The 23075-nt window shown below is 39.0% G+C and overlaps 1 protein-coding gene across 2 annotated transcripts in view; it reads left to right on the top strand.

The window, feature by feature from the left end:
• Positions 1 to 5942: 5942 nt before the first annotated feature.
• Positions 5943 to 23075, top strand: part of NOL11 (nucleolar protein 11) — a 30091-nt gene continuing 12958 nt past the window's right edge. For both annotated transcript variants that reach the window (XM_021000895.2, XM_021000894.2), the window contains exons 1-10: positions 5943 to 6104; positions 10636 to 10749; positions 11020 to 11076; positions 12596 to 12744; positions 14835 to 14892; positions 15136 to 15277; positions 16646 to 16834; positions 18910 to 18986; positions 20073 to 20196; positions 20637 to 20746. In XM_021000895.2, the coding sequence (XP_020856554.1) occupies positions 5964 to 6104; positions 10636 to 10749; positions 11020 to 11076; positions 12596 to 12744; positions 14835 to 14892; positions 15136 to 15277; positions 16646 to 16834; positions 18910 to 18986; positions 20073 to 20196; positions 20637 to 20746 (1161 nt within the window). In that variant the 5' untranslated portion in view covers positions 5943 to 5963. The remainder of the gene's footprint in view (positions 6105 to 10635; positions 10750 to 11019; positions 11077 to 12595; positions 12745 to 14834; positions 14893 to 15135; positions 15278 to 16645; positions 16835 to 18909; positions 18987 to 20072; positions 20197 to 20636; positions 20747 to 23075) is intronic.

Raw genomic sequence — 23075 nt, 5'->3', positions numbered from 1 at the left:
CATGTATGAGTTCTTCCAGCTGCATTTAGTGGCTCCTCAGTTAGCAAATGGCAGGACCAGTAGAGGGCAGAGATTTGGCAAATGATGGCTGCAATAGGACCAGGGTAAATAGGGATTCAAGAGTAGAGGATTGCAAGGAATTTAATTAGCTATAGTGGAGATTAGAAACAGAAAAACGTTACATCAACTCATACACCAGAATGACCTGAGAAAACAGAGGGGTGGAATGATTGGAGGTTTCAATGAAGGTGAACAATGGGGTTAGGAGAGGCAAGACGTGGGGAGAGATAGGATGCTAGGAGCTTATATTATAGTCAGTTAGTGGAGGTATAGAATTCACAACCCAAAGCCTGAAAAACTACAGAGTGTGGCCTGAAATGTTTAAAAAAAATAAATAAAAATATAACATACAATTTAAATTGTGGATTCCTAAGTACAACTGGTGGTAGAGAGGATGATTAGAGATGTAATATTGTCAAGGAAGAGACAGGTTTCAGTGGAGATTAGTTGATATGAAAGAGTATGAGAAAAATTCAAAATCAAGGGAACTTTATTCATCATAGAATAGAAGGAAATTCCAGGAGGCGTAGTGGAAGTAGGGCAATGGACTGGGCAGGATTCGGAGATTGGGGATAGTTCGGGGATAGTGTGTTAATTGATTAATACAGCCATAGGGAGAGAAACAGGGAGTGTGAGGTGGTTATTCATGGGAGCAGGGGTGTGTGGTAGAAGAATAATAAGGCTCACCGTCTTAAAGAGATGTTGTTTCCTGGTGAGATTCAGGAATGCAGAGACTTGACCACTCCTGCATTTCCTTGTATGTGGCTGAAGGTGTGTGTGTTGTGGGGGGACGCTCCTGGGGGTGGGGTATGGAGGTGGAGGGGGGGAGAACCATTGGCGCTATTGCTCTTGGGCGCAAGGGGCCTGGTTGGCCCTGGCCTTCTGATTTCACTAAAATATTGGGAGGTAGGGGAAGGGAAATAAAGCAGGGAAAGGCATAAAATGTTCTTGTATCAGGATTATCCTCACTAAATTTGGAATGCGAACTTTTGGTACAGATGGTTTCTGCTTTCTTTGTTGAACAATTCTATTAGCCTAATGAACCAGAGAGTCAGCGCTTGGATTTGAATAATACGGTGCCGGCAATGACCTGAGAAAGATTTACACTTACAAGGCTTGAGGTATTTATTGAAGAATACACAGGATCTGGTGGAAATCAGTAACAGGTCTAGTCTCACTTCTGAAATGGTAGCTCCAACTGGTGCAGTTCACCCTAGACTTCAGCTTCCTTCACTCTGAGATATGCTGCAAGCTTCACTGATACAAAATATGTTTAACAATTACGATAAAGTGAATAAAGCACTGGGTGTGTAGTCGGGAAGATCAGTTCAAATCCAGCCTCAGACTCTTAACTAGCCTCAGATTTTGTTGTTCAGTCATTTCAGACATGACTGACTTTCATTGGCCCCATTTGGAATTTTCTTAGCAAAGATATTGGAGTGATTTGCCATTTCTTCAGCTCATTTTGCAGATGAGGAAACAGGTAAACAGGGTTAAGTGACTTGTATAGGGTCACATAGCTAGTAAGAGTCTTGAGGCTGGATTTGAACTCATGAAAATGAGTCCTCCAGCTGCCCTGCCTCAGATTACCCATTTATAAATGGCAGTAATAATAACACCTATCTCCCAGGATTGTTGTGAGGATAATATGAGATTATATCTGTAACATGTTTTGCAAACCTTAAAGCACAATATAAATGTGACACAAAAGTTACTACCAAGTTTACAACTGATCAATGCCCACTGCAACACCTAATCTCAAGTGTTAATTGATATAGTCCAGGGGTGGGGCCGCACTTGAGGACTTAGAGGGCTGCAGGTTCCTCCACCCCTGAAGAGTCAACTGACAATCTGAGTCTTCTGTGATCACATTAATTGAGACGAGGGTGGGGATGAAAAACTCCCTCTTTCAATTAAAAAGTAATTTATTATTCACTTAACTTTAAATAACAATAAAACTAAATAAATATGAATTTACAAATACTTATATTTAAATCATTTCTGCATGTAAAATGTCCATAATAGCTAGTTAGTTGTTTCCTAATATATTCCCTTTGCTTCTCTGTTCATTTACTTCTGTGTTTGTTATACATTTTTCTGCTTATCTAGCAGTGACGAGAGATCATACTTCTTTTGTCTCTATGGCACAGTTATTTTATAATGGCAGCTAGGTGGCAAAGCATCAGACTTAGAGTCAAGAAGACCTGAGTTCAAATCCTCCATACACTAGCTTTATGATTCTAGGCAAGTCACAACCTTTCTGGGCCTCAGCTTCCTCATCTGTAAAATGGGGATAATAATAACATCTATCTCACAGGATTGTTGTGAGGCTCAAATGAAATATGGATATAAAGCACTTTGCAAACCTTAAAGAGCTATAGAAATATCAGTTATTGTCATCATCATCATCAGTCTCCAACCACCAGGTCTCCAGTCTGCTGATAACTTCATTTATTTTTTGTTACATTTTAAGTTCCCTCCCTCCACCTTGGCTATCATTTGACAGATATGGGGAGAGAGAGAGGGAGAGAGAGAGAGAGAGAGAGAGAGAGAGAGAGAGAGAGAGAGACAGAGAGAGAGAGAGAGAACCATACTCTGCATACTTCTATTTATCAGCTCTTTCTCTGGAGGAAGATAGCATCTTCCCTCATAGGTCCTTTGTAGTTGATTTAAGTATTTATAATATTCATTAGTGTCCCAATTTTTCCACATCCCCTCCAACAATTGTCATTTTCCCCTTCTATCATTTTAGCAAATCTAATAGGTGTGAGATGGTATCTCAAAGTTGTTTTAATTTGAATTTCTCCAATCAATAATGATTTGGAGCATTTTTTTCATGTTACTATGTATAGCTGTGATTTCTTCATTGGAAAACTGCCTGCTCCTATTCTTTGTCCATTTATCAATTGATGAATGATTCATATTGTTAGACAAAGTTCTCCATATTTGTGATATGAGACCTTTATCTGAGAAACTATCTATAACATTTTTCCTCCCAATTTTCTAAAGCTTGGTCATTTTGCCAGCAAATGTATACTGGAAGAGATTTGGAGGATGTAGAGCTAATGTGAAATGTAAAATGCCTAATCAGCAGTCCTGCAAACTGCTTTATATTCTGATAAGATTTAAGTATCAGCCTTCCAGCACGTTTTAACAGTAGATACAATATGAAGTTACTGAATCCTGTTTGGTCAATGTGCTGCTTGTGAATCTTTTCTTTTTGGCATTTGGGAAGGAATAAATCTTGGGGGGGGGGAAATAAATTATTCCATACCTGATTCAAATTGTACATGAAGTATCCTTTTTATTTTCACCATTTTGGGAAGTCCCTAGATGGGATCTATAAGTAACATTCCTAGGAGGGCCAGGATGAGGGGCTTTTAACAAACAAACAAAAAAAAAAATGTGAGAAGAGAGAGCTTAACCTAATACTGAATCTAGTACAAACCATATGCTTGGGTATAGAATAGGGAGTGGGCACACTAACCCAGCCCCTGCAGCGAGCCAATATATGTGCTGTAAAATTTGACTGGTTTCCAATTTATCCTATATATAACTTTTTTGTACATAGTTATTTGCATATTGTGTCCAGTCCTCCCCTTTCCCCCATTAGACTGTGAGCTCCTTGAGGGCAGGAACTGGTTTTTTTGTTTATTTGTTTTTAACCTTTTTTGGGGGGTATCCTCAGCACTTAGCAGAGTGCCTGGCACAGTAGTGGTATCTAAATAAATGTTTACTGACTGACAACTAGCTTTTTCCTGGACCTTGTCCTATCAGCTTCCTCTCTGGTCTCTGAATTTCCACAAGTCATTCCCTGTGGCTGGAACTCACACTTTATCTTGGCGTATCAAAATCTTTTTTATTTCTCCAAGCCCATTTCAGGTACCTCTTCCTTCTTAAAGTCTTCCCTCATTCCTCCAACTGAAAATACTCTCTCCTTTTTCAGTTTTTCCTTTACTACTTTGTCTAGATTTCTTCTTTGTCCTAATCTCATTTTATCTTGCATTATACTTATTCCATATCCATTACATCCACCGTCTCCCCCCACTAGGTTGGAAGGTTAATTAAAGAGGTTTAACTCTGCATTTTCATTAACTAATAGGTGCTTTTAAAATGTTTGATGAATTTGAATGTGTATTTATAGGTTCAACCAAGTCACTAAGGATAGCAGTCTTACCCCACTCCAATCCATCCTCCATTTAGCTGTGAAAATGATTTTTCTCAAGCACAGATCTGGTAATGGCTCCTTATCACCTCCACGATGAAATACAACATCCTTTATTTGGCATTTAAAGCCTTTCACAACCTGGCTCCCTCCTACCTTTCCAATCTCCTTAAACAATACTTCTCTCACTCTACTGACCAGCAACATTGGTTTGTGTTTGCTATATCTCTCATGAGAAACATCATTCCATCTCTTGCTCTTTGACTTTGCACTGGTGGTTTCCCATGCCTGAAATGCTCCTCTTACTTACCCTGGTCTTCTTCAAGTCTCAGCTCAATCCCACATTTTGCAGGAGCCCTTCCTCCTTTTCCCTCCTCCATCTCCTTCTAGTGTCTTCCTTCTGAGATTATCTCCAGTTTACATAATACATATCTTGTATGTACGTAGGCATTTACATGTTGTCTCCCCCTTTAGAATGTGAGCTTCCTGAGGGCAGCACTTAGAACAGTACTTGGTACATTATAACTGCTTAATAAATTCTTGTTGATCAGTGGACTGACTTTAAAATCTGCAGATTGTTTTGATGGCATGCTTGGATGCCAGCCCTAAGATCTCTGGAAGCCTCCCAATTTCTCGGTAAGACCCTGTCCTGTGAGAAAATTTTCTCTTGTTACAGGACATTCTCTTATCAGAACAAACAGAAGGGTGCTTGGCAGGATTTTTGTCCCTGGTTGGCCTAAGGACTCTTCCTCCCACCAGATCCCATGCCTCTGACAACTCCCTCAATGTCTGGTATACTCCCTACACTTTCTCATCCCTAGCTCCCAAAGACCCCTGGACCCTTAGATTACCTAATTAGTATCCCAGGCATTCCTTTCCCATTCCCCTTTTCCATATAAACTCTAGCACCATCCTCAGTCTCTTGAAAGTTCCCTAAAGGGACTTCACCCTCTTCTATTGGCATTATAATAAACTGTCTCTTGACTGAGAGATGGTGTGAGTGTGTGAATTCATTCCAGGTGACCCTGTCTTGGCATTCTCAGGGTCCTAGAACTCCTAAGCACCCCTAACCTCTACCCCATACCTCTTCAGTTTTATATACATTGTTTCCTATAGGAGTCTCCCAACAACTCTCTTTGATGGGGATAAATAAGGGGTCACTATGCCCATTTTACAGATGAGGAAAGTGAGATACAGATGAAATAATATTAAGAACCAACATTTGTAAAATGCCTCATATGTGCCAGACACTTTACAGATACTGTGTCAATTGATCTTCACAACAAGCCTGGGAGGTAGATATTATTATCATCCCTGTTTTGTATATGAAACTGAGGCAACTAGAGGTTAAGTGACTTGCCCAGGGTCACATACCTAGTAAGTGTCTGAGGCTAAATTTGAACTCTGGTCTTCCCGACTCCAAAGCGCAATTTGCATTTGAATCCAAGCCCTCCTGAGGCTAAAAGCAGCACCTATCCACTAGGCTACATTGTGCTTTCCTACAAAAGAAGAGGGCTGAATCAGCGATCCATGCACAACTCCTAAATCTCCCTGGGTCTAAAGGCACTAAAGGGGACCGACTTGGGTGAGGGCAAGGGAGGGAAACAAGAAGCCTGCAGTAAAGACAGTCTCCTTCTCCATCCGCTAGGGGTCGTGCCACTCGCCTCTCGCCCCTCCCCATTGGCCTCTCCCTCAATTCTCGCGAGAGGAAGTGGGAGCGAAGCCAGTGTCGCCTAAAATGGCGGTTCTGGAGGAGGATTTTACGCTGGGGGGTCTCGTGCCGGGCGCCGGCCTCGATGGCCTGCTGGGTGTCGAGCACGGCCAGAAGGCCGACCTGTTCCTGGTCACTGACCGCGGCAGGACCGTCATCCTCTACAAGGTGAGCGAAGCACGTCGCGGGGGACTGGAGGCGGAGCGGCGGCGAGGCCGGCCAGGGACCCTGGGGCTTTCCGCGCCTCGAGGGGGCCTCCGGGCACGGAGGGGAGAGGAGGGTCGTGGGCGCGGGGGCCCGGCTGCGAGCCCCGCCCGTCCACCTGTGCCCGCCGGGCGCCCCTAGCTGGCGGCCATGGCTCCACGCGGGCCGGCCCCACGTGGGCTCCACGCTCCTGGGTCTCCCCTTGTCTGCGGCCCCCCCACCCCCACCCCGGTGGCTGAGTCCGTGGGCCGGCCAGAGCACCCCAGAGTTAGCGTACTACAAGAACTAAAAAAGTGATTGCCATGGGCCAGGCACTGTGCTGTGTCCACAAGAGTCTGTTATTAAAGCACGTATTGTGTGCCAGGTACTATGCTAAGTCTACAAGAAACTATTAAAACACTTATGTGCTGAGAACTCTTCAAAGTACTGAGGATACCAAAGGTTCGGCTGTATTGCCCTTTCCCTCACCCCCAAGTCCATAACCTCTGTCTAGGAAGAAACTGTCTCCAGGAAAGAGTCAGTGGACTCTCTGCCAACAGCCAGGTTGGACCAAAATTCTTCTCCATTTACAGTTAAACTCCTTTGATCCCAATCATTCCCCTTAATTAAATGAGATAATATTTGTAAATCGATTATCACGGTGCCTGGCCCATAGAAAGTATTTAATAAATGCTTATTCCTTTCCTTCCTTCCCTCCCAGTGAATGAGCCACCCTGCTTCCTAGTCCCCTCCCCCTCTGTCCCCTTTAATGCTAGTCCTTTCTCTTTGAAATTCTCTCCAGTTTATTGTGTGTATATCTTGTTTGTGCATAGTTGTTTGCATGTTGACTTCCCATTAGATTGTGAGTTCCTCTGTGGCAGGGACTGTTTGCTTTTCATTGTAATTCTCCCCCAATTAGTGTAGTGGCTGGTACCTAGTAGGTACTTTAATAAGTGACCTTATTCAGAGTGCAGAATTTGATCTACATTTTCAGATGTGGCCAGAATGTGGGTTTTGCTTTAACTATGCTGAGCAAACTGCTCTTCTTGCAGGATGAGAGGATTCAAAGTCAAATGATGCTTTTTGTATTATTAGTGCACGGATGAGAATTTTCAGTCCAGCCCCAAGCTCTTAGGAAAGAAGAATGGAAGAAAAACCAGGCAGGCAATAAGCATTTATTAAATCCTAAGTGCTAAATATGTATAGGGCTACAAAGTTTGGCAAAAACAGCCTCTGCCCTCAAAGAACTCACATTCTCACAGGAAGATGATATAAAGCTGTAAATGGAAGATGATTGCAGAGAAGAGACATTAGCACTTTCAGGGTGGGGTTAGGGAGGAAGACTAGGAAAGACCCTTTCCAGAAGGTAGGATTTGAGCTGAGTTTTGAAGGAAGCCAGGAGGTTGAGGTGAGGCAGAAAGGCGATGCAGGTATGGGAGAAAGTCAGTGAAAAGAAATGGAGTCAGGAGACGGAGTGTCTTTACTTGAGGGAATATCAAGTAGTGCCATGTCCCTGAATTATGCAGTATGTGAAGGCGAGTAGGAAGACCTGAAAGGTAAGAGGTGGCTAGGTGGTGAAAGGCTTTAAAAGCCAAGCAGAAGATTTGGTATGTGATCCTGCGGATGATAGGGAGCCACTCAGTGCATTAGGAATATTACTTTGACAGTTGAGTGGAGGACGAACTGTGTGTGGAGAGACTTGAGGCAGGGAAACCAGGCAGGAGGTGGGGAGGCCTGCGCTAAAGCTATGTGAATGGAAATAAGGAGGCACACATGAGAGTTGTTATGAGGGGAGAAACTTGACAACAGATTGGGTATATGAGGTGAGGTCAGATGAGGATAGCACCAAGGTTGAGATCCAAGCTGAATGGGAGAATGGCGGTGCCCTCCACCATCTGTAATAGAGTAACTGGGAAGAAGGGAGACTTGGGGGCAAAGATAGTGAGTTCTGTTTTAGAAATGTTGAGCGTGAGATATCTATGGGAAATCTAGTTTGAGATGTCTAATAGGCAGTTGGTGATGCTAGGACTGGATAAATAGATATGAGGGTCATTTACATAGAAATAATAATTTAACCCATAGGAACTGATGAGATTATTAAATGAGGTAGTATAGGGGGAGAAAGAGAAGAGGTCCCAGGATAGAACTTTGGGAGAATACCCACAGTTAGCGGGCACACATGACCTCAAGGAAGATCCACCAAAGGAGGCTAAGAAGGGGCAGTCAGCCAAGTTGGAGGAGGAACAGGAAACAGTAATGTCATGAAAACCTAGAGAACAGACAATATACAGGGGAAAGGAGGCATAGGACAGTAGCTATTAGGGATGGTCTGATCAAGTGAGTTACTTTAAGAATGGGAGATACTTGGAGATGTTTGTAGGCAGCAGGGAAGCATTGAGGAGATAGGGAAAAATTGAAGAATTGTGAAGAGTAGGGATGACAGGAAGAGCAGTTTACTGGGAGAAGATGGGATGAAATGGGAAAATGACACGTGTACAAAAACATAAGAATTGTAAACAAAGTTGATGTCCATCAGTTAGGGGGATGACTGAACAAGTTATAGTATATTAATGTAATAGATGATTATTACGCAATGAGAAATTATTAATTCAGAGAAAGCTGGGAAGACTTAGGTGAACAGGTACAGAGTGAAGTGAGCCAAATCAGGACTGTTTTGTGACCACAACACTGTAGAGAAAAACAAATTAGAGAGAATTAAGAACTCTGATTGATTCTGTAACCAATCACAACTCCAGAGACTGATGACAAAACATGCTTCCTATCTCAGTAGAGAGGTAATCAAATTGTCAGTACAGAAAGAGACATTTTCAAATGCAACAGATGCTGCATACCTTTTTTTTTTGTTTGTCACTACTTTATTTGTTATAAGATTGGGTTTTTATGGAAGGGGAGAAAGGTTAGTTAGAGTGATTTTGAAAAAAAAGGAGGAAAAACATCATTAAAACACTTTTTAAATACAAAAGCAAGAAAAGAGTTCAGAAAAGTCCATAGAAAGTCATCATAGATTCACATCAAATATATATTAAAGCATGTTTTTATATAATAGATCCATGATTTCATATATAATCCACCTTTTATAGCCTCGTTTGCATATGAAAATGTTCATGTTGATTTTTTTTTAGTTCACAGTAAAATGTTTTTATAAAGGGAAGTGGAGAACCTGAGCTGGAATCTGGAGACCTAAAAGGATTCTGTTAATCACGTTGACCATATCCAATTTTAAATGATTCTATCTTACACGATTTTCTACAGATTTAGAAGACCTGTAGAAAAAAATAACTTTTCCTCAGAAAATTGAACATATGTTTTCTAGTATCTGACTTCTTGAAAAGTATAATTTGTATGTGTTTCCTTTATGTTTACTTGTTATGCCACCTGAAAAAGTTAGCGCAGATTCTCATCCTTACCTTCTATGGCCACAAAATCCGGCATCCTAATTAAAAAAGAAAAGGATAGGTTTTGAAAACAGCATGATCTTCTGTCTATCCCTGAAGTATTTACCATTGCAATCTGTATTTATCTTAGGTGTTTTGTTCCGTGTGTGTGTGTGTGCGTGTGTGTGTGTGTTTTAAAACATTGCTTCACTTCCCACTCATTCTTCTCCCTATCATTTAAGTACAGTTAAGAAAAATTAATCAGCACATTGGCCATCTCTGAAAATGTGTGCCTCTAGGTGGGAGGCATGCTCCATAGGCAGTCCTCTGAGATCAGGCAGACATTCGGAAGTCTTGTTTATGTTTTTGTCTTTGATGTTATTGTAGTTATTTGGGTATTTTGCTTGCTTTTCTGTGAATCATTTCGTACAAATCTTCCCAAATTTCTCCCTATTACATTCCTATGCCACAGTTATTTAGATATTCTTTGACTTGATGGAAACTCACTTTCATTTCATTTCTTCACTGCCTCAAAAATGTCTTTGATAAATATTTTTATCTATATGAGACTGTTCTCTTTGTGTTTGACCTCTATTAGTAATATGGTTAGTAATGGTTTTGTCCAGAGGTTTAGAAACTTTTGGGGGATTTGGAAGGCAGAATGAATTCTGCTGTTGAAGGGGATTTAGCATTTATATAGCACCTACAGTGTGCCAGGCACTGGCTAAGCACTTTACAATTTTGAGCTCATTTGATCCTAACAACATCTGTGTGAGGTAGTTGCTGTTATTATTTCCATTTTACAGTTAAGAAAACTGAGGCAAACAGAGGTGAAGTGGCTTGACCACAGTCACACAGCTAGTAAGTAAGTATCTGAGGCCCCTTTTGAACTCAGGTCTTCCTGACTCTATGTACTGTGCTATATAAGTACTATTTTGGATAGAAAAATAAGTTGTATCACTGTATTCTTTAAACCTTGTCTAGCATGGATCAGACTGAAAACTTATTCTTTCATTACTGTTTCTAGTTTCTGCTTTATTTTGTTGATTATAAATATCCTTGCTTTGGAATTTTTTAATCTAATGATATTAAGCATTGTGTGTTTGTTTTTATTTAATTAGGTTTCAGATCAGAAACCATTAGGTTGCTGGTCAGTGAAGCAAGGTCAGACTATAACATGTCCAGCCGTGTGCAACTTTCAAACTGGCGAGTATGTTGTTGTCCATGATGATAAGGTGGGATTTTTTCCATTGATTTGTGTTAGTGGATCTTTCATAAGTAATTTGCTACTTTAATTCAATAACTTCTGTTATAGCTAAAGTGCCTTAAAGAAATTTTAAGAATTTTAACATTGCCTCAGATTCTTAAATTTTAATGTACTTATTGCTGACGACATTCTACCTATGTAAAATAACATTTTAACTGTTCAAATATGTGTTAATTCATGTATTTATGCTGTAGTTTTCTAGTGAATGTTATTAAGTTATATTTTTTTTCTATTTTAGGTTTTGAGAATATGGAAAAATGAAGATGTGAATTTGGATAAAGTGTTCAAAGCAACAGTAAGTTAAAGGATTAATAGCATAGATATAATTGAGCTATTTGGACAATAGCTCTATTGTTTGTTTATACTTTAACCTGTTAAAACTTTAAACTCTATGACTTTTGGGACAGTTGTATATGAGTTAACAACAGGACTGTCCTACTTGAAGAGAAACCAAAAATACAAATAGATTCAAGAAAACTTTTTTTAAAATGTAGATTTTGGGGGGCAGCTAGGTGGCACAGTGGATAGAGCACTGGCCCTGGATTCAGGAGGACCTGAGTTCAAATCCGCCCTCAGACACATAACACTCACTAGCTGTGTGACCCTGGGCAAGTCACTTAACCCCATTGCCTAGCCAAAAAAAAAACCCCATAAAATGTAGATTTTGGGATGGAGCAAAGAGAAACTTAGATATATTGATTTCCTATGTGAGCAACTTCTGGAATAGAAGTTCTCCACTGATACATCTCAGCAACTTCTCTGTAACTTAAAGTTGCCTGGGGCACTTGAAAAGTTGAATGAGTTATTCACTGTGTTTCAGAGGCAACGCTTGAGTCCTGGTCTTCTGACTTGAAGGCCACCTCTCTGGCTGCTATGCCACTCTGCCTCTCAAATATGTGGATCCATAATGTGTTATAAGGGTAAGGTAGAAAAGTCTCATAATACTGTCCTGGGTAGACCATTGGTTTTGTTCATCTAGACATTTCTTAAACTTTTAGATTAAGAGGAACTGTGTGGTATATGGAATAATGGAAAGACTAGGGAACAAGAAGTCAAGACCTGCCTTGGATGTAGGCCCTGCCTTGCCATTGAGTCACTTGGGCAAATCACCGAACTTCTCCTCTCTTTATTCAGCTGTAAAATGAAAGGGTTGGATTACATGAGCTCTGAGGCTCCTTTTTGTTTTAAAAATTACATGGTTTGAAATATTAATGGTTGAATTTAGACACTTAAATAAGTTATGTGAATTAGCTTTCTTTGCAGAGATTTTCTGCTGAAATAAACATTTATTTTTTGGTAAGTGACCATAATTACTATTTCACATTTGCTATAAACTCTGATTGGGTTGACTTTTTCCACACCAGAGTGAAGTTCTAGACCCAGCTTTTTGCTTATAATTAGCAATATAACCTTAGGCAAGTTATAAAACTTCATTTGACTTTGATTGTATAACCATAAAATGAAGAAATATGATTAGAAAGTGGTTTAAGGTAAGTGAAATAGAACTCTAACCACATATGGGGTTCTTTGTGTTCTTTTCTGCAATTGTGGGAATCTTTTTTTTTTTAAAGCAATTCCTTCTAAAGGAATTTGACTTAATTCCTGCTGTTATTTACCAGTTATGGGGTTGTAACTATAATGCCACAAATTTGTGACTCCATGATAGTTGAAATGTAGTCATAAGCTGACAAAACTAATTAGTAGTGATCATACTGAAATTTCAGGAAGCAATATTGGTTAGTTTTGAAATAGTTTTGTATTCTCCACTGTAAACTCATTTAGAATGAAATTAAAATACATTGTTTCTCCTGCAGCTGTCTGCTGATGTATACAGGATACATTCAGTACAAAATACTGAACCGCTTGTATTGTTCAGAGAAGGTGCTGTTCGAAGGCTGGATGCTTTGCTTGCAGAACCCCAACAAGAAATTGAAGCTGTAATTTCAGATGAAGAAGTTATTAAGTAAGTTGTCACACATCCAAACTGCTTTTAACCAAATCAGATACACTTCAATAACCATTCTGAAAGGCATCTTTTTTCCCATATTAAAGTTTTATTTCTATCAGTATATTGGCCATCATTTTGAATCTTTAGTTTTGTTGCCTTTAACACTTCCATTTCCTCACACCTGCAGCCACACAGAATAGGTTCTTTGGTAGAGGTTTGATAACCTAGCAATATACACATTATCCAAACGTAAGCTTCCGAGGGCTGGTTAGCTCAAATGTAGAACTCTCATGTATTTGCAGAGTTCTTCAGATCATCTGGTGACTATTCATAAATGAAACTTGGTGACAATAGAGGAATTTGTAAGTCTTGACCTGAGCTAGGAAAGTTACCAGGGGTCAGCATCTGGGGGAGTAGCTTCAGGGTGGTCTTGAATCCTTGTATTATGATTCTAAGGCCTCTGCTACCAAGCTGTGGAGAACAAGTGGGGAAAGGCGAATCTTTACAGTTTATGGAATGAGTGCCGCCTCCCTTTATGCCCGAGATTTAAGTTCAGTCATTCACCACCTTTTTCTGTCTCCTCGCTCAGATTTTCAATCAATGCCAGTGTTACAGAGTATTACCACAGAATGATTTGACTTCAGAGCTTGTAACAAATTCTCTTGCATATTCTTAATGGTAGCATATTTTTATTTTAGGCTTATAAACAGGTTCTGGAGGTAATTCCATAGGATTACAAAACTGTTTTGAGAAGTGGCAAATAGATATTTAGAGACAGAGACAGATGGGTTCTGGTATTTTAGAGATACATATACCCCAGAACTTCATCCAAGCTACTGTTGTCCTTCAAAGTGTATGTGTGTATATAAATATATATATATATATATGTATATAAATATATATTATACATAAATAACACTGATTTTAAAATGATATATACTAAACATATACATATTTGCATATATATAAATACTTCAGAATATATGCATGTATATAAATATATCTGTCTCTATTTCAGTCATACCTCAGATTTTACTCACGTCTTATACAGAAGGTAGTATAATGGAGAAAGGATTAGATTGTGAATCAGAGTTCTTGAGTGTAAATCTCACCTCTGTCACTACCTGTGTGACCTGGGGCAAGCTATTTAACTTCTCTGTCCTCTGTTTCTTCATCAGTAAAATGAGGAAATTGGACTATATGGCCTTTAAGGTTCCTTCCAGCATAATTGCCAAGGCATAAACAGATGACTGCCTATATTCTTCATTCTGCATGTATGAACCTCAGATGCCATAAGGAAACAGATTGCTATTGCCTTCAAGATGTAAATAGGTGGTGTTATCTTGGTTGTGGATGGAATGAGACAGAAAAGAGGCCCTAGTCAGAGAATTGAGAGGAGCCTTCATTGTATATAATTGTTGTAAATTGAAAGTTGTAGTTTAAAGTAAATGGAAAATGTTCTTGTTACATGGATAATGTAGGCAGTAATGACTCCTTAAGCTAATTTTTTGGTGCTGATTTCAGGATTTTTAGCATTAAAAAAGAAACAGAAAGACCATTAGTTTAGAAATCAGACATCCTGGATTCTAATCTATGATATTCTGCTAACTGACTGGGCAAGTCATAAGATAGTAGAGTTTGAAGGCATCTTTGAGGCAATCTAGCCTAGCCTCCTCATTTTACAAGTGAGGAAGCTGAACTAGAAAGGTTAGGTGAATTCACTTAACTCAAACTTCACCTTAAACTGTGCTCATCATCACACAGATGTTGTGACAGAGGCAGAATTTGAACCTAGCTCCTTTAACTCCAAAGCCAGTACTTTTTCACCAGAAAGGTCTTAGTTTTCTGTGACACTTATAAAAGGATTAAACTAGAGTTTTCTGTGACACTTATAAAAGGATTAAACTAGATAGAGGTCTTTTTCATTTCCAGTTCTTTAAATTCTGTGATACAACATTGAAATAAAAGTTTACATGTATATTAATATGCATTTTAACATTTTTGGCTTTATACCAATATCTAGTTTTTCTTAAAACATTTATCTTTTAATTTACTGTGCTTTAATGAATGCACATGTTTCTTTAAAATTGTCATTTTATTTTCAGATGGACGAAACTTTTCTTGGACTCTAATCAGCCTGTTTTAATATTTGTTACAGAAAAGGTAAGTGTGCCCTCAGTGGTTTCTTGGCCTGTTTTGTCAAATGCAGAGGAACCTATAGAGAGAGTTAGCCTGATGAATAGAAGAAAGTATTTGGAAGATTGAGTCAGAAGATAGTTGTACTTGATTCTTTGAATTAACATATAGTTTGTATGAACTGCTTATAGTTTAAAATACAGTTTTAAATGCAGTTTGTTAAACTTTTGATATTTCTACAAATGAAACAATATTATCTTTCTCTTGTAGCATGGAAATTACTTTGTGTATGTGCAAGTGTTTAACCCACGTAATTTGTGCAAATATACCCTTTTACGTGGAGAAGAAGAACCAGTTACACTAAGTTTTGCTGCATCTGTGAATGAAAGATTAGTCACTTTGCTGTGTTTGAGTAAGTTATTCTCTAAACTTTTAAGCTAAGAACTTTTTTCTTTTTAAAAAATGTATACATTTTGTTGTCATTTTACGTTCTCTTAAAATATCCTTCCTTTCTTAATAACAAAGATTGAAGAAGAAAGAGAAAGTAATCAACAAAATTACCATTATATTACCATTATATATAAGGAACTAGGTATAGAAAAACAAAAACTGTCTTACTCCTATTCTCCCCCTGCCCTTTGCCCCTTCAGGGAGCTTACATGCTATAGGAGAAGCATCATGGAGAAAAACAGCAGTTCAGCAAAACTTAACCATATCTAACAGTATCCACAACATTCTATACCCTCTGTCTTCCTTAGGTTCTCAGAATCTATGCCAGTAGGGTACAAGTACAGTACTAGATCATGCTACAATGGAAAGGTTTTAGATATGGAACAATTGGGCTGAAAAGTGAGCACACTATATTTCTGTCATCTGAGGGATCAACTATCTAAGTCTAAGCTTGTTACTAGAAAGCTGGCCCCAGCAACTCAGTGAAATTTTGTGAGACATAGAGTAGTTGTCATCTGTGTTGGTGGAAAGGGTACCTACTAATGAAATTATCCGTATTTCAAAGTATTGTAAGAAATACAGTTAGAGTGTCAGTATAGGTTAAATTTATGACATAATAGAATTTGTATATGTTGTTGTTCAGTCATATCCAACTCTTTGTGACCCCATTTGAGATTTCTTGGCAAAGACATTGGAGTGGTTTGCATTTCCTTCTTCAGCTTATTTTACAGATAAGGAAACTGAGACAAACAGGGTCAAGTGACTACTCAGGGTTACACAGCTAAGTAAGTATCTGAGGTCACTTGAACTCAGGACTTAAGGCCTGACACTCTATCCACTATGCCACCTGACTGCCCAATATATGTTATACCTTTTATTATAAGAGTATCATCATAAGAGTCCATTTTATGTAACTTAGGTGCACAATTTAGGTATTTTTAAATGACTATTATAAATGCTTGTTGTTATTATATATCTATCTGCATACATGGCATTATTGGTCTTATCTGTGATTTCTTTGCTACTGAGTCCTTGGTCAAGCACTTAGCCTCTAGTGAATTGGTGAAACACAGTCCACTTTGCTATGCAGGTAGAAAGCAAGGATTGGTAGGATTTTCTTGTCTTTATGTTAAAATTTTTTGCTAGTCTATCAACTGAAAGTTTGATTTTTAAAAAAACAACTACTACTGTCATGTTACTGGACCTGAAGTTTTATGAATTACTTATTTTGGTTAAATTGTATTGGTATATTGTTACCTCAAATTGTGGGAAGCAAAGGAACTCACTCCCTTCAGTAATTAACATAAAAAACCATTTTTGTTTCTAATAGGCTGTAATGGGTCTATATATGAAACCCTGATACCATTAAATCAGAGTAAACCTGAGGAGAAGCAAGTACTGGTCACGTCCCTCTTACTAAAGACTAATGTATCTGGCAGTGTTCTAAAGGGAGTTTCACTTGCTATCCTTGATAAGGATCATGTAGCAGTCATGGGAACTTCACTCAAGGCTCCTAAAGGTAACTGTCTTCAGTCTCTCACCAAGCTTCCTTCACAATGTCTTCTGTAAATGAAAGGACTGAGAAGGATACTACCACACCCTCACTACTACCTGGATTATGTCACACTTGGATTTTTTCAGTAGTCTCCTAACTCATCTTTCTCCATATGGCTCCCTAAAACACTTTTTAAAAAACAAATCTCTGTCCTCATTGTCTGTGTTAAAGTTTCCATTCGCATGTCTTGAGAGACTGATGCTTCTGACCCCACCCCTTCCTTTAGCCTCTATGGCATTTGATATGTCATGAGGGAGGTGAGGTCCATTGCTTCTGGACCCAGCAAGCTTCTCATTAGGAAGGCTTGCACAGGGAGGAACCAGTTAGCTTAAACTTGAAATTTGAGTGATTGTTCCTTAGCTTAGCAATTTGGAATATAAAGTTCCTGTAGGTTAGCAAGAGGGGAGGGCTTCTTTGTTAGCAACCCTCACTCTCAGAAACACCATGTAGTTGGATTGTTTCAGAGCTGAGGATGTCCTCAGTGGTTTAGGTGAAGTTTTATTCTGTAGCTCCTCAGTGTAACAATTAAGGAACCTTATGATTTTGGTCCCAACCTGAATTTTACTTGTACTTCTCAATAGGGACTTTCTGCTTCAGCAGTCAGGTTAGTCTCACTATTACCTACACCTCTCTCTTCCCTCCCACAATAATTCTTTGCTCTTTTTTATTTCAGTACCTTTGTTCACACCTTCCACCCATCCAAGTACTGCCTTTTCTTTAAGAGCAAACAAGTATGTCTTTCAGTTGCCTACACACTCTCCTTTCTATGATATATTATTTATGTTTTTAATACTTATTTTGTCACTTTAATAGAATCATAGGTTTAGAGCTGCAAGGGACATGAGAGGTCATTTAATCCAAGCCCCTCATTTTTCAAATAAGGAAACTGAGGCTCAGAGAGATTAAGTGAATTAATTGCCCAAGGGTCACATAGTAGTTAGTGGCACAGCTAGGATTGAAATGCAGGTCCTGATTTGTATTGTCGTTTAGCTGCACTTAATTCAGTGTATCTAAAACAGGATTTGCCCTTCTCCCTAATTCCACCCTTCTAAACTTCCGCATTGTTGTTAAGAGTACCCAGTCACTCAGGTTCATGATCTTGGTGTCATGCTCAGATCCTTGCTTTACCCACTTATCCAACCCACTGCCAAATCTTATTGTTTCTGTCTACACGACAACTTTTGTATACTTCACCTTCTCACTGCTCACACAGTGACCACCCTAGCTGAGGCCCTCATTACTTATTTATGGCTTGACTCCTCCAGAATGATTTATCTAAAATGCAGGTCTGACCATGTCAGCACTCTTCTCCTATCCCACTTCCTGCCTCCCCACCCCCCAACCCCTGCTCAGTAAACTCCAGTGGCTGCAGAGAGGTCCTCTAGTGTCAAATAAAAACTGCTGTGTTTGGCATTTAAAACTTTTTTTTTTTTTGGTGAGGCAGTTGGGGTTAAGTGACTTGCCCAGAGTCACATGGCTAGTAAGTGTTATGTGTCTGAGGCCAGATTTGAACTCAGGTTCTCCTGAATTCAGGGCCAGTGCTCTATCCACTGCACCACCTAGCTTCCCCTAAAACTTTCCATAGTCTCTCCCCTTACTACCTTTTCATTTTTATACTTGACTTCCCTCACACAGTGTATAGTCCAGTCATCCAGGCCTGTTGGCTGTTCCTCACACACTCCCATCTCCCATCTCCTTGTCCCCCATGTTTAGAATGCTCTTACCCTTAGAATCTTTGACTTCCTTCAAGAATCAGCTTAAATCCCCCTGGACATTAATGTCTTCCCCTCTAAAGTTATCTCCTGGCTATTCAGTAATCACCTTGTCTGTTTTGTCACATCACCTGCATTAGAATGTAAACTCTTTGAGGCTAGAGACTGTCTTTACTTTTACTTTCTGTCCCTAGCACTTTGATATGAGTTTGGAAGACTTTATGAGAAAAATTAAAAATTATTCTTTGTTTTCACTGTAATGTCTAGGGGCACTGGAAATTTGTGATTATGATACTTTTATTCTAATAACATATTTCTGTTTCATAGAAAGCATCTCTGTTTGGAATATAAAGTTCCAAACATTACAAACCTCAAAGGAGTTATCACAGGGGACCGGTGGTCAAGTAAGTTGTTTTCTAATATTTTCTGGCTTATTGAAAAAAAAAGTTTGATAGTGTACCTGTAACAAACAGTATGGTATAGTAGATCAAAGGTCAGCCTTGGAGTAGGGATTTGGCTTTGGAAATAGAAAGCCAAACAGAAATACAAGGCACAAATTTGCTTAGTGGACTCTTGTTACAGGTTTAAGTCTAGACATTATGCAAAGAGCTTTATCTTTTAAATTAAGCTAACCTGTGATTTGATCTTCAGATCTTTTATATTGTAAACTACAACCTAAGACTTATTTTGCTTTTTAGTGAACTTAAACATTTTTCTTTTTCTCCCTGATAACTTAAAAGTTCTCATGGAAGCAAGTAAAGGGCTAGTCAGAAATATTAGAATTAATAACATGTGAATGGTAAGAATAACATAGGAATAACCACTGTAATTGAAGAATGAGCCAGAACTTTGTGAATATAGTTTTGAAACTACCCTTAAAAATAATTGAGCTGTTTACATTAGTCAGTTTGCACAAGTCAAAAGTTATTGTGCATTCTGTCTATCAGCATTGTACGTACTATAGTCTCAGGCACTGCTTACTAAACAGTACAGTGGATTTCCCTATATTCTGAAATATGATAGAAATGAAGAAAGGCAGGAGACCCATCCTGTGTTTTATCATATAGATATGTCATAGTAAATAGCTAACATTTATATAACACTTTAAAGTTTACATAGTGCTTTACATATACTAGATCCTCACAAAAACTTTGTGAAGAAAGTGCCCTTATTATCCCCATTTTCCAGATATGTAAACTGGGGTTTACACAGCTAGTGAGTGTCTGCAGCAGGATTCAGTCTTAGGTCTTCCTCACTTTTCTGGACAGAGTTTGATAGCTTCCATGCACCTGACTTACTCTTTCATGTGAAACATGGCTGAGCTTTGCCTTGTCCTCCTCCTAGAGCATCTTTTGTGCCCAGCACAGAGCCTTGCACATATGTGATACTCCGTAAATGTTTGTCCAACTAAATTGAGTTGTCAGGCTTTATTGAATTAAACTTTACAAGAGAAATAAATTTGTTTTTAATGTGTTTTTTTTATTTTGTAGCTCTGGTGTTATGGAGGGAAATTGTTTATGCTACATGGAAAGTTTTTGACCGTGATTCCATTTAAATGTGAAATATCATCATTAGCAGCTGCTCTGGGAAAACTCAAGAATATTCAAGCTCCAGGTATGAGTTGTTATATCAGTGTAAACACACGTTTTTCTTGCTTCCACTCTAACACTGACTCCCATAGCTTTCCTATAGGCCGTGCCTTTGACATTTGCTTTTAATAGTAGAAACTTTGAGGGAGAGCTATCCTCCTAGAAAAGCCAGTGTCCAGGGACAATAAGAAAATCCCTGAGGCAAGGTAGATACTGACTCTGTGGTTGTTTCATGGACCTCATCTAGTTGCAGAATCCTTTTCCTGAGTTTATGGACTTTAATTGTATTTTTAATGTGATTTACCATCCTATGGGGAAAAGTCATCAAAAGGAATTTTAAGGTCTCTATGAATTGTTGGGGGTTTTTTGTTTTTGTTTTGTCAAGGGATTGGGAATATGAATTAATATAAAACCATAGTAACGAGCAGCATAATTACAGACATTATGTATTTTGTGTCTTCACAGGTACCCAAACTGTGTCCCACTTTGTAAATTGGGGAACATTTCAAGGAGATGGACTTGAATCACAAGATTCAAATAATTTAGTGCCCCTTAAAGGACAGTCAAAGAGAAGTGTAAGTTAGAGAATTTTTATGAAAGTATCATTGCCCAGCATAAATGTCCAATGAGAAATATATCAGAAAATCATCATTTCAGATTCAAGAATTCTTTTAAAATTCAGTAATCCATTTCTGCATCAATATATCAGACATTTATCAAGTACCTACATGTATAGGCATTGTGCTAGGCACTGGGCATAAATACAAAGACGAAACTGAAATGGTCCCTTCCAACAAGAACTTTTCATTCTACCAAGGTTAGAGCAGAGCTATGATATTGTTTCCCATCGGTGCTGGGAAATTTGGACTAAAGCACAAACTTGGAAGGCAGTGTGGCATAGTGGAAAGAAAAATATATGTGGTGCCATGTCAGAGGACCTTGCTGTCTGGGTGACATTGAACAAATTGCTTAACTTTTCTGTGCCTCATTTTCCTCATCTATGTGAGGCAGCATTATCTAATAGATAAGGTGCTAGACTTGGAAGATGACCTAGGTGTTAAAATCCTATTCCAGACACTTTATTAGCTGTATGATCTCGGGCAAGTCACTTAACCTGCATGTGCATCAGTTTCCTCATCTGTAAAGTGAGGAGTCAGATGTTTTCTAAGGTCCTTTCCAGTTCTAAATCTCTGCTTGTATGATCTTAAGGCAGTTTAGAGTGGCGCAGGTGACCAAAGTCCCTTCTTGTTCTGAATCTGTGAATTAATTTGGACCTTTATCATCTTCATCTCTCTCCTTAGCTGTTACAGTAGCTTCCTAATTGGTCTCACTCCTTTCAGTCTTTCTTCTGTCCAATCCATTTTACATTTATATTCCTATAATACAGACTGGACTGAGTCACTTCCCTGCACAAGAAACTTCTATAGTTCCCCGTTGCCTCTAGATTAAAAATACAAATCCTTCTCTCTGGCACTTAAAACCCTTTAAAATCTGATTTTAATCTTAGAAATCGCAGAATTTGATAATCAAAAGGCACCTTGAGCCATCTGGTCCAAACCAAACCTGAAATGAATTCCTAACTGGCTGTTCCTGTGTCATCCAATGTCTACTTGAAGGATTAGGGGCCCACTGCTTCTCAAGGTAGCCCCTTCCACCTTTTGACCAATTTAATTTTGACATCAAGCCTAAATTTTCCTCTTTCATCATTGCTTCTAGCTCTGCCTTCTGGGCCAAATAGAATTAATCGTGTCCTTTTTTTTTTTTCCTCATAATGGCCCTTGAAGATAGTTATCCTGCCTCCCCTGAGTCTTTTCCAGGCTAAACATCTCTTGGCTTGAAAGCCTTGTGTAACATGGACTGAAGACTCTTTACCATCCTAGTTTGCCCTCTCCTGGATACTCTTCAGCTTCTCAGTGTCTTTCTTAAGCCAGGGTGCCCAGAAGTAGACACGGTTCTCTTGGTTCTTTTTTTTTTTTTTTTTTTGGCTAGGCAATAGGGTTAAGTGACTTGCCCAGGGTCACACAGCTGGTGAATGTTTTGTGTCTGAGGCCACATTTGAACTCAGGTCCTCCTGAGTCCAAGGCTGGTGCTCTATCCACTGCGCCATCTAGCTGCCCAACACAGTTCTCTAGATGGGGGCTGAGAGGTGTAGAAGTCAGTGTGATTCTCACCTCCCTGTTCTGGGAAACTTTGCCTCCTGTTAATGCAGCCCAAGATCACATTAGCTTTTTTAGCTGCCACATTGCATGGATAACTTAGATATTGAGCTTGCAATCCACCAAATTCCTCAGACCTTTTACAGACAAATTATTTGTTATCTAACCATAGACCTCCCTCATCTTATACTTGTGAAGGTTGTTTGGTTTTTTTTGTACCAAAGCATACGATCAACCTTACTGAATTTCATCTTACTAGATTCAGCCAACTCTCCAGCCGTCAGTCTCTTTTTGTATCCAAACTCTGTCATCTAGTGTTAGCTATCCTTTCCAGCTTTGTGTCATCTTCAGATTTGATAGGCATGCCATTTATATTTTTATCCAAGTTATTGATCAGAATGTTTAATAGTATAGGGCCAAGCATTGTACCCTGGGCTAATCCACTGAAAACTGGATGGCCACTGATGTTGAACCATTAACAAATGTTCTGATTTCAGCCATCAAACCCTTGGGGTTTGTATCTTTTTATCTTTATATCTCTTGTTTGTATCTTTACATCTCTTCCACAAGAACAATATGAGATAAACATTAACAAAAGCTTTGCTAAAATTTCACTTATCAATCAGTTTTCTGGTTCTTTCAAAAACAGAAATGAAATTACTCTGGTGTCATCTGTTTTTGATGAAACCACACTGGCTCTTGTAATCACTGTTTCCCTTTCTAGATATTCACCAATATCCTTTTAGTG

Source organism: Phascolarctos cinereus, unplaced genomic scaffold (genome assembly GCF_003287225.1).
Source record: "Phascolarctos cinereus isolate Bilbo 61053 unplaced genomic scaffold, phaCin_HiC Scaffold_5;HRSCAF=322, whole genome shotgun sequence".
NCBI classification, from domain to species: Eukaryota; Metazoa; Chordata; class Mammalia; order Diprotodontia; family Phascolarctidae; genus Phascolarctos; species Phascolarctos cinereus.
The sequence above is the reverse complement of the archived record's forward strand: the minus strand, read 5'-3'. Positions and strand labels throughout refer to the sequence as shown.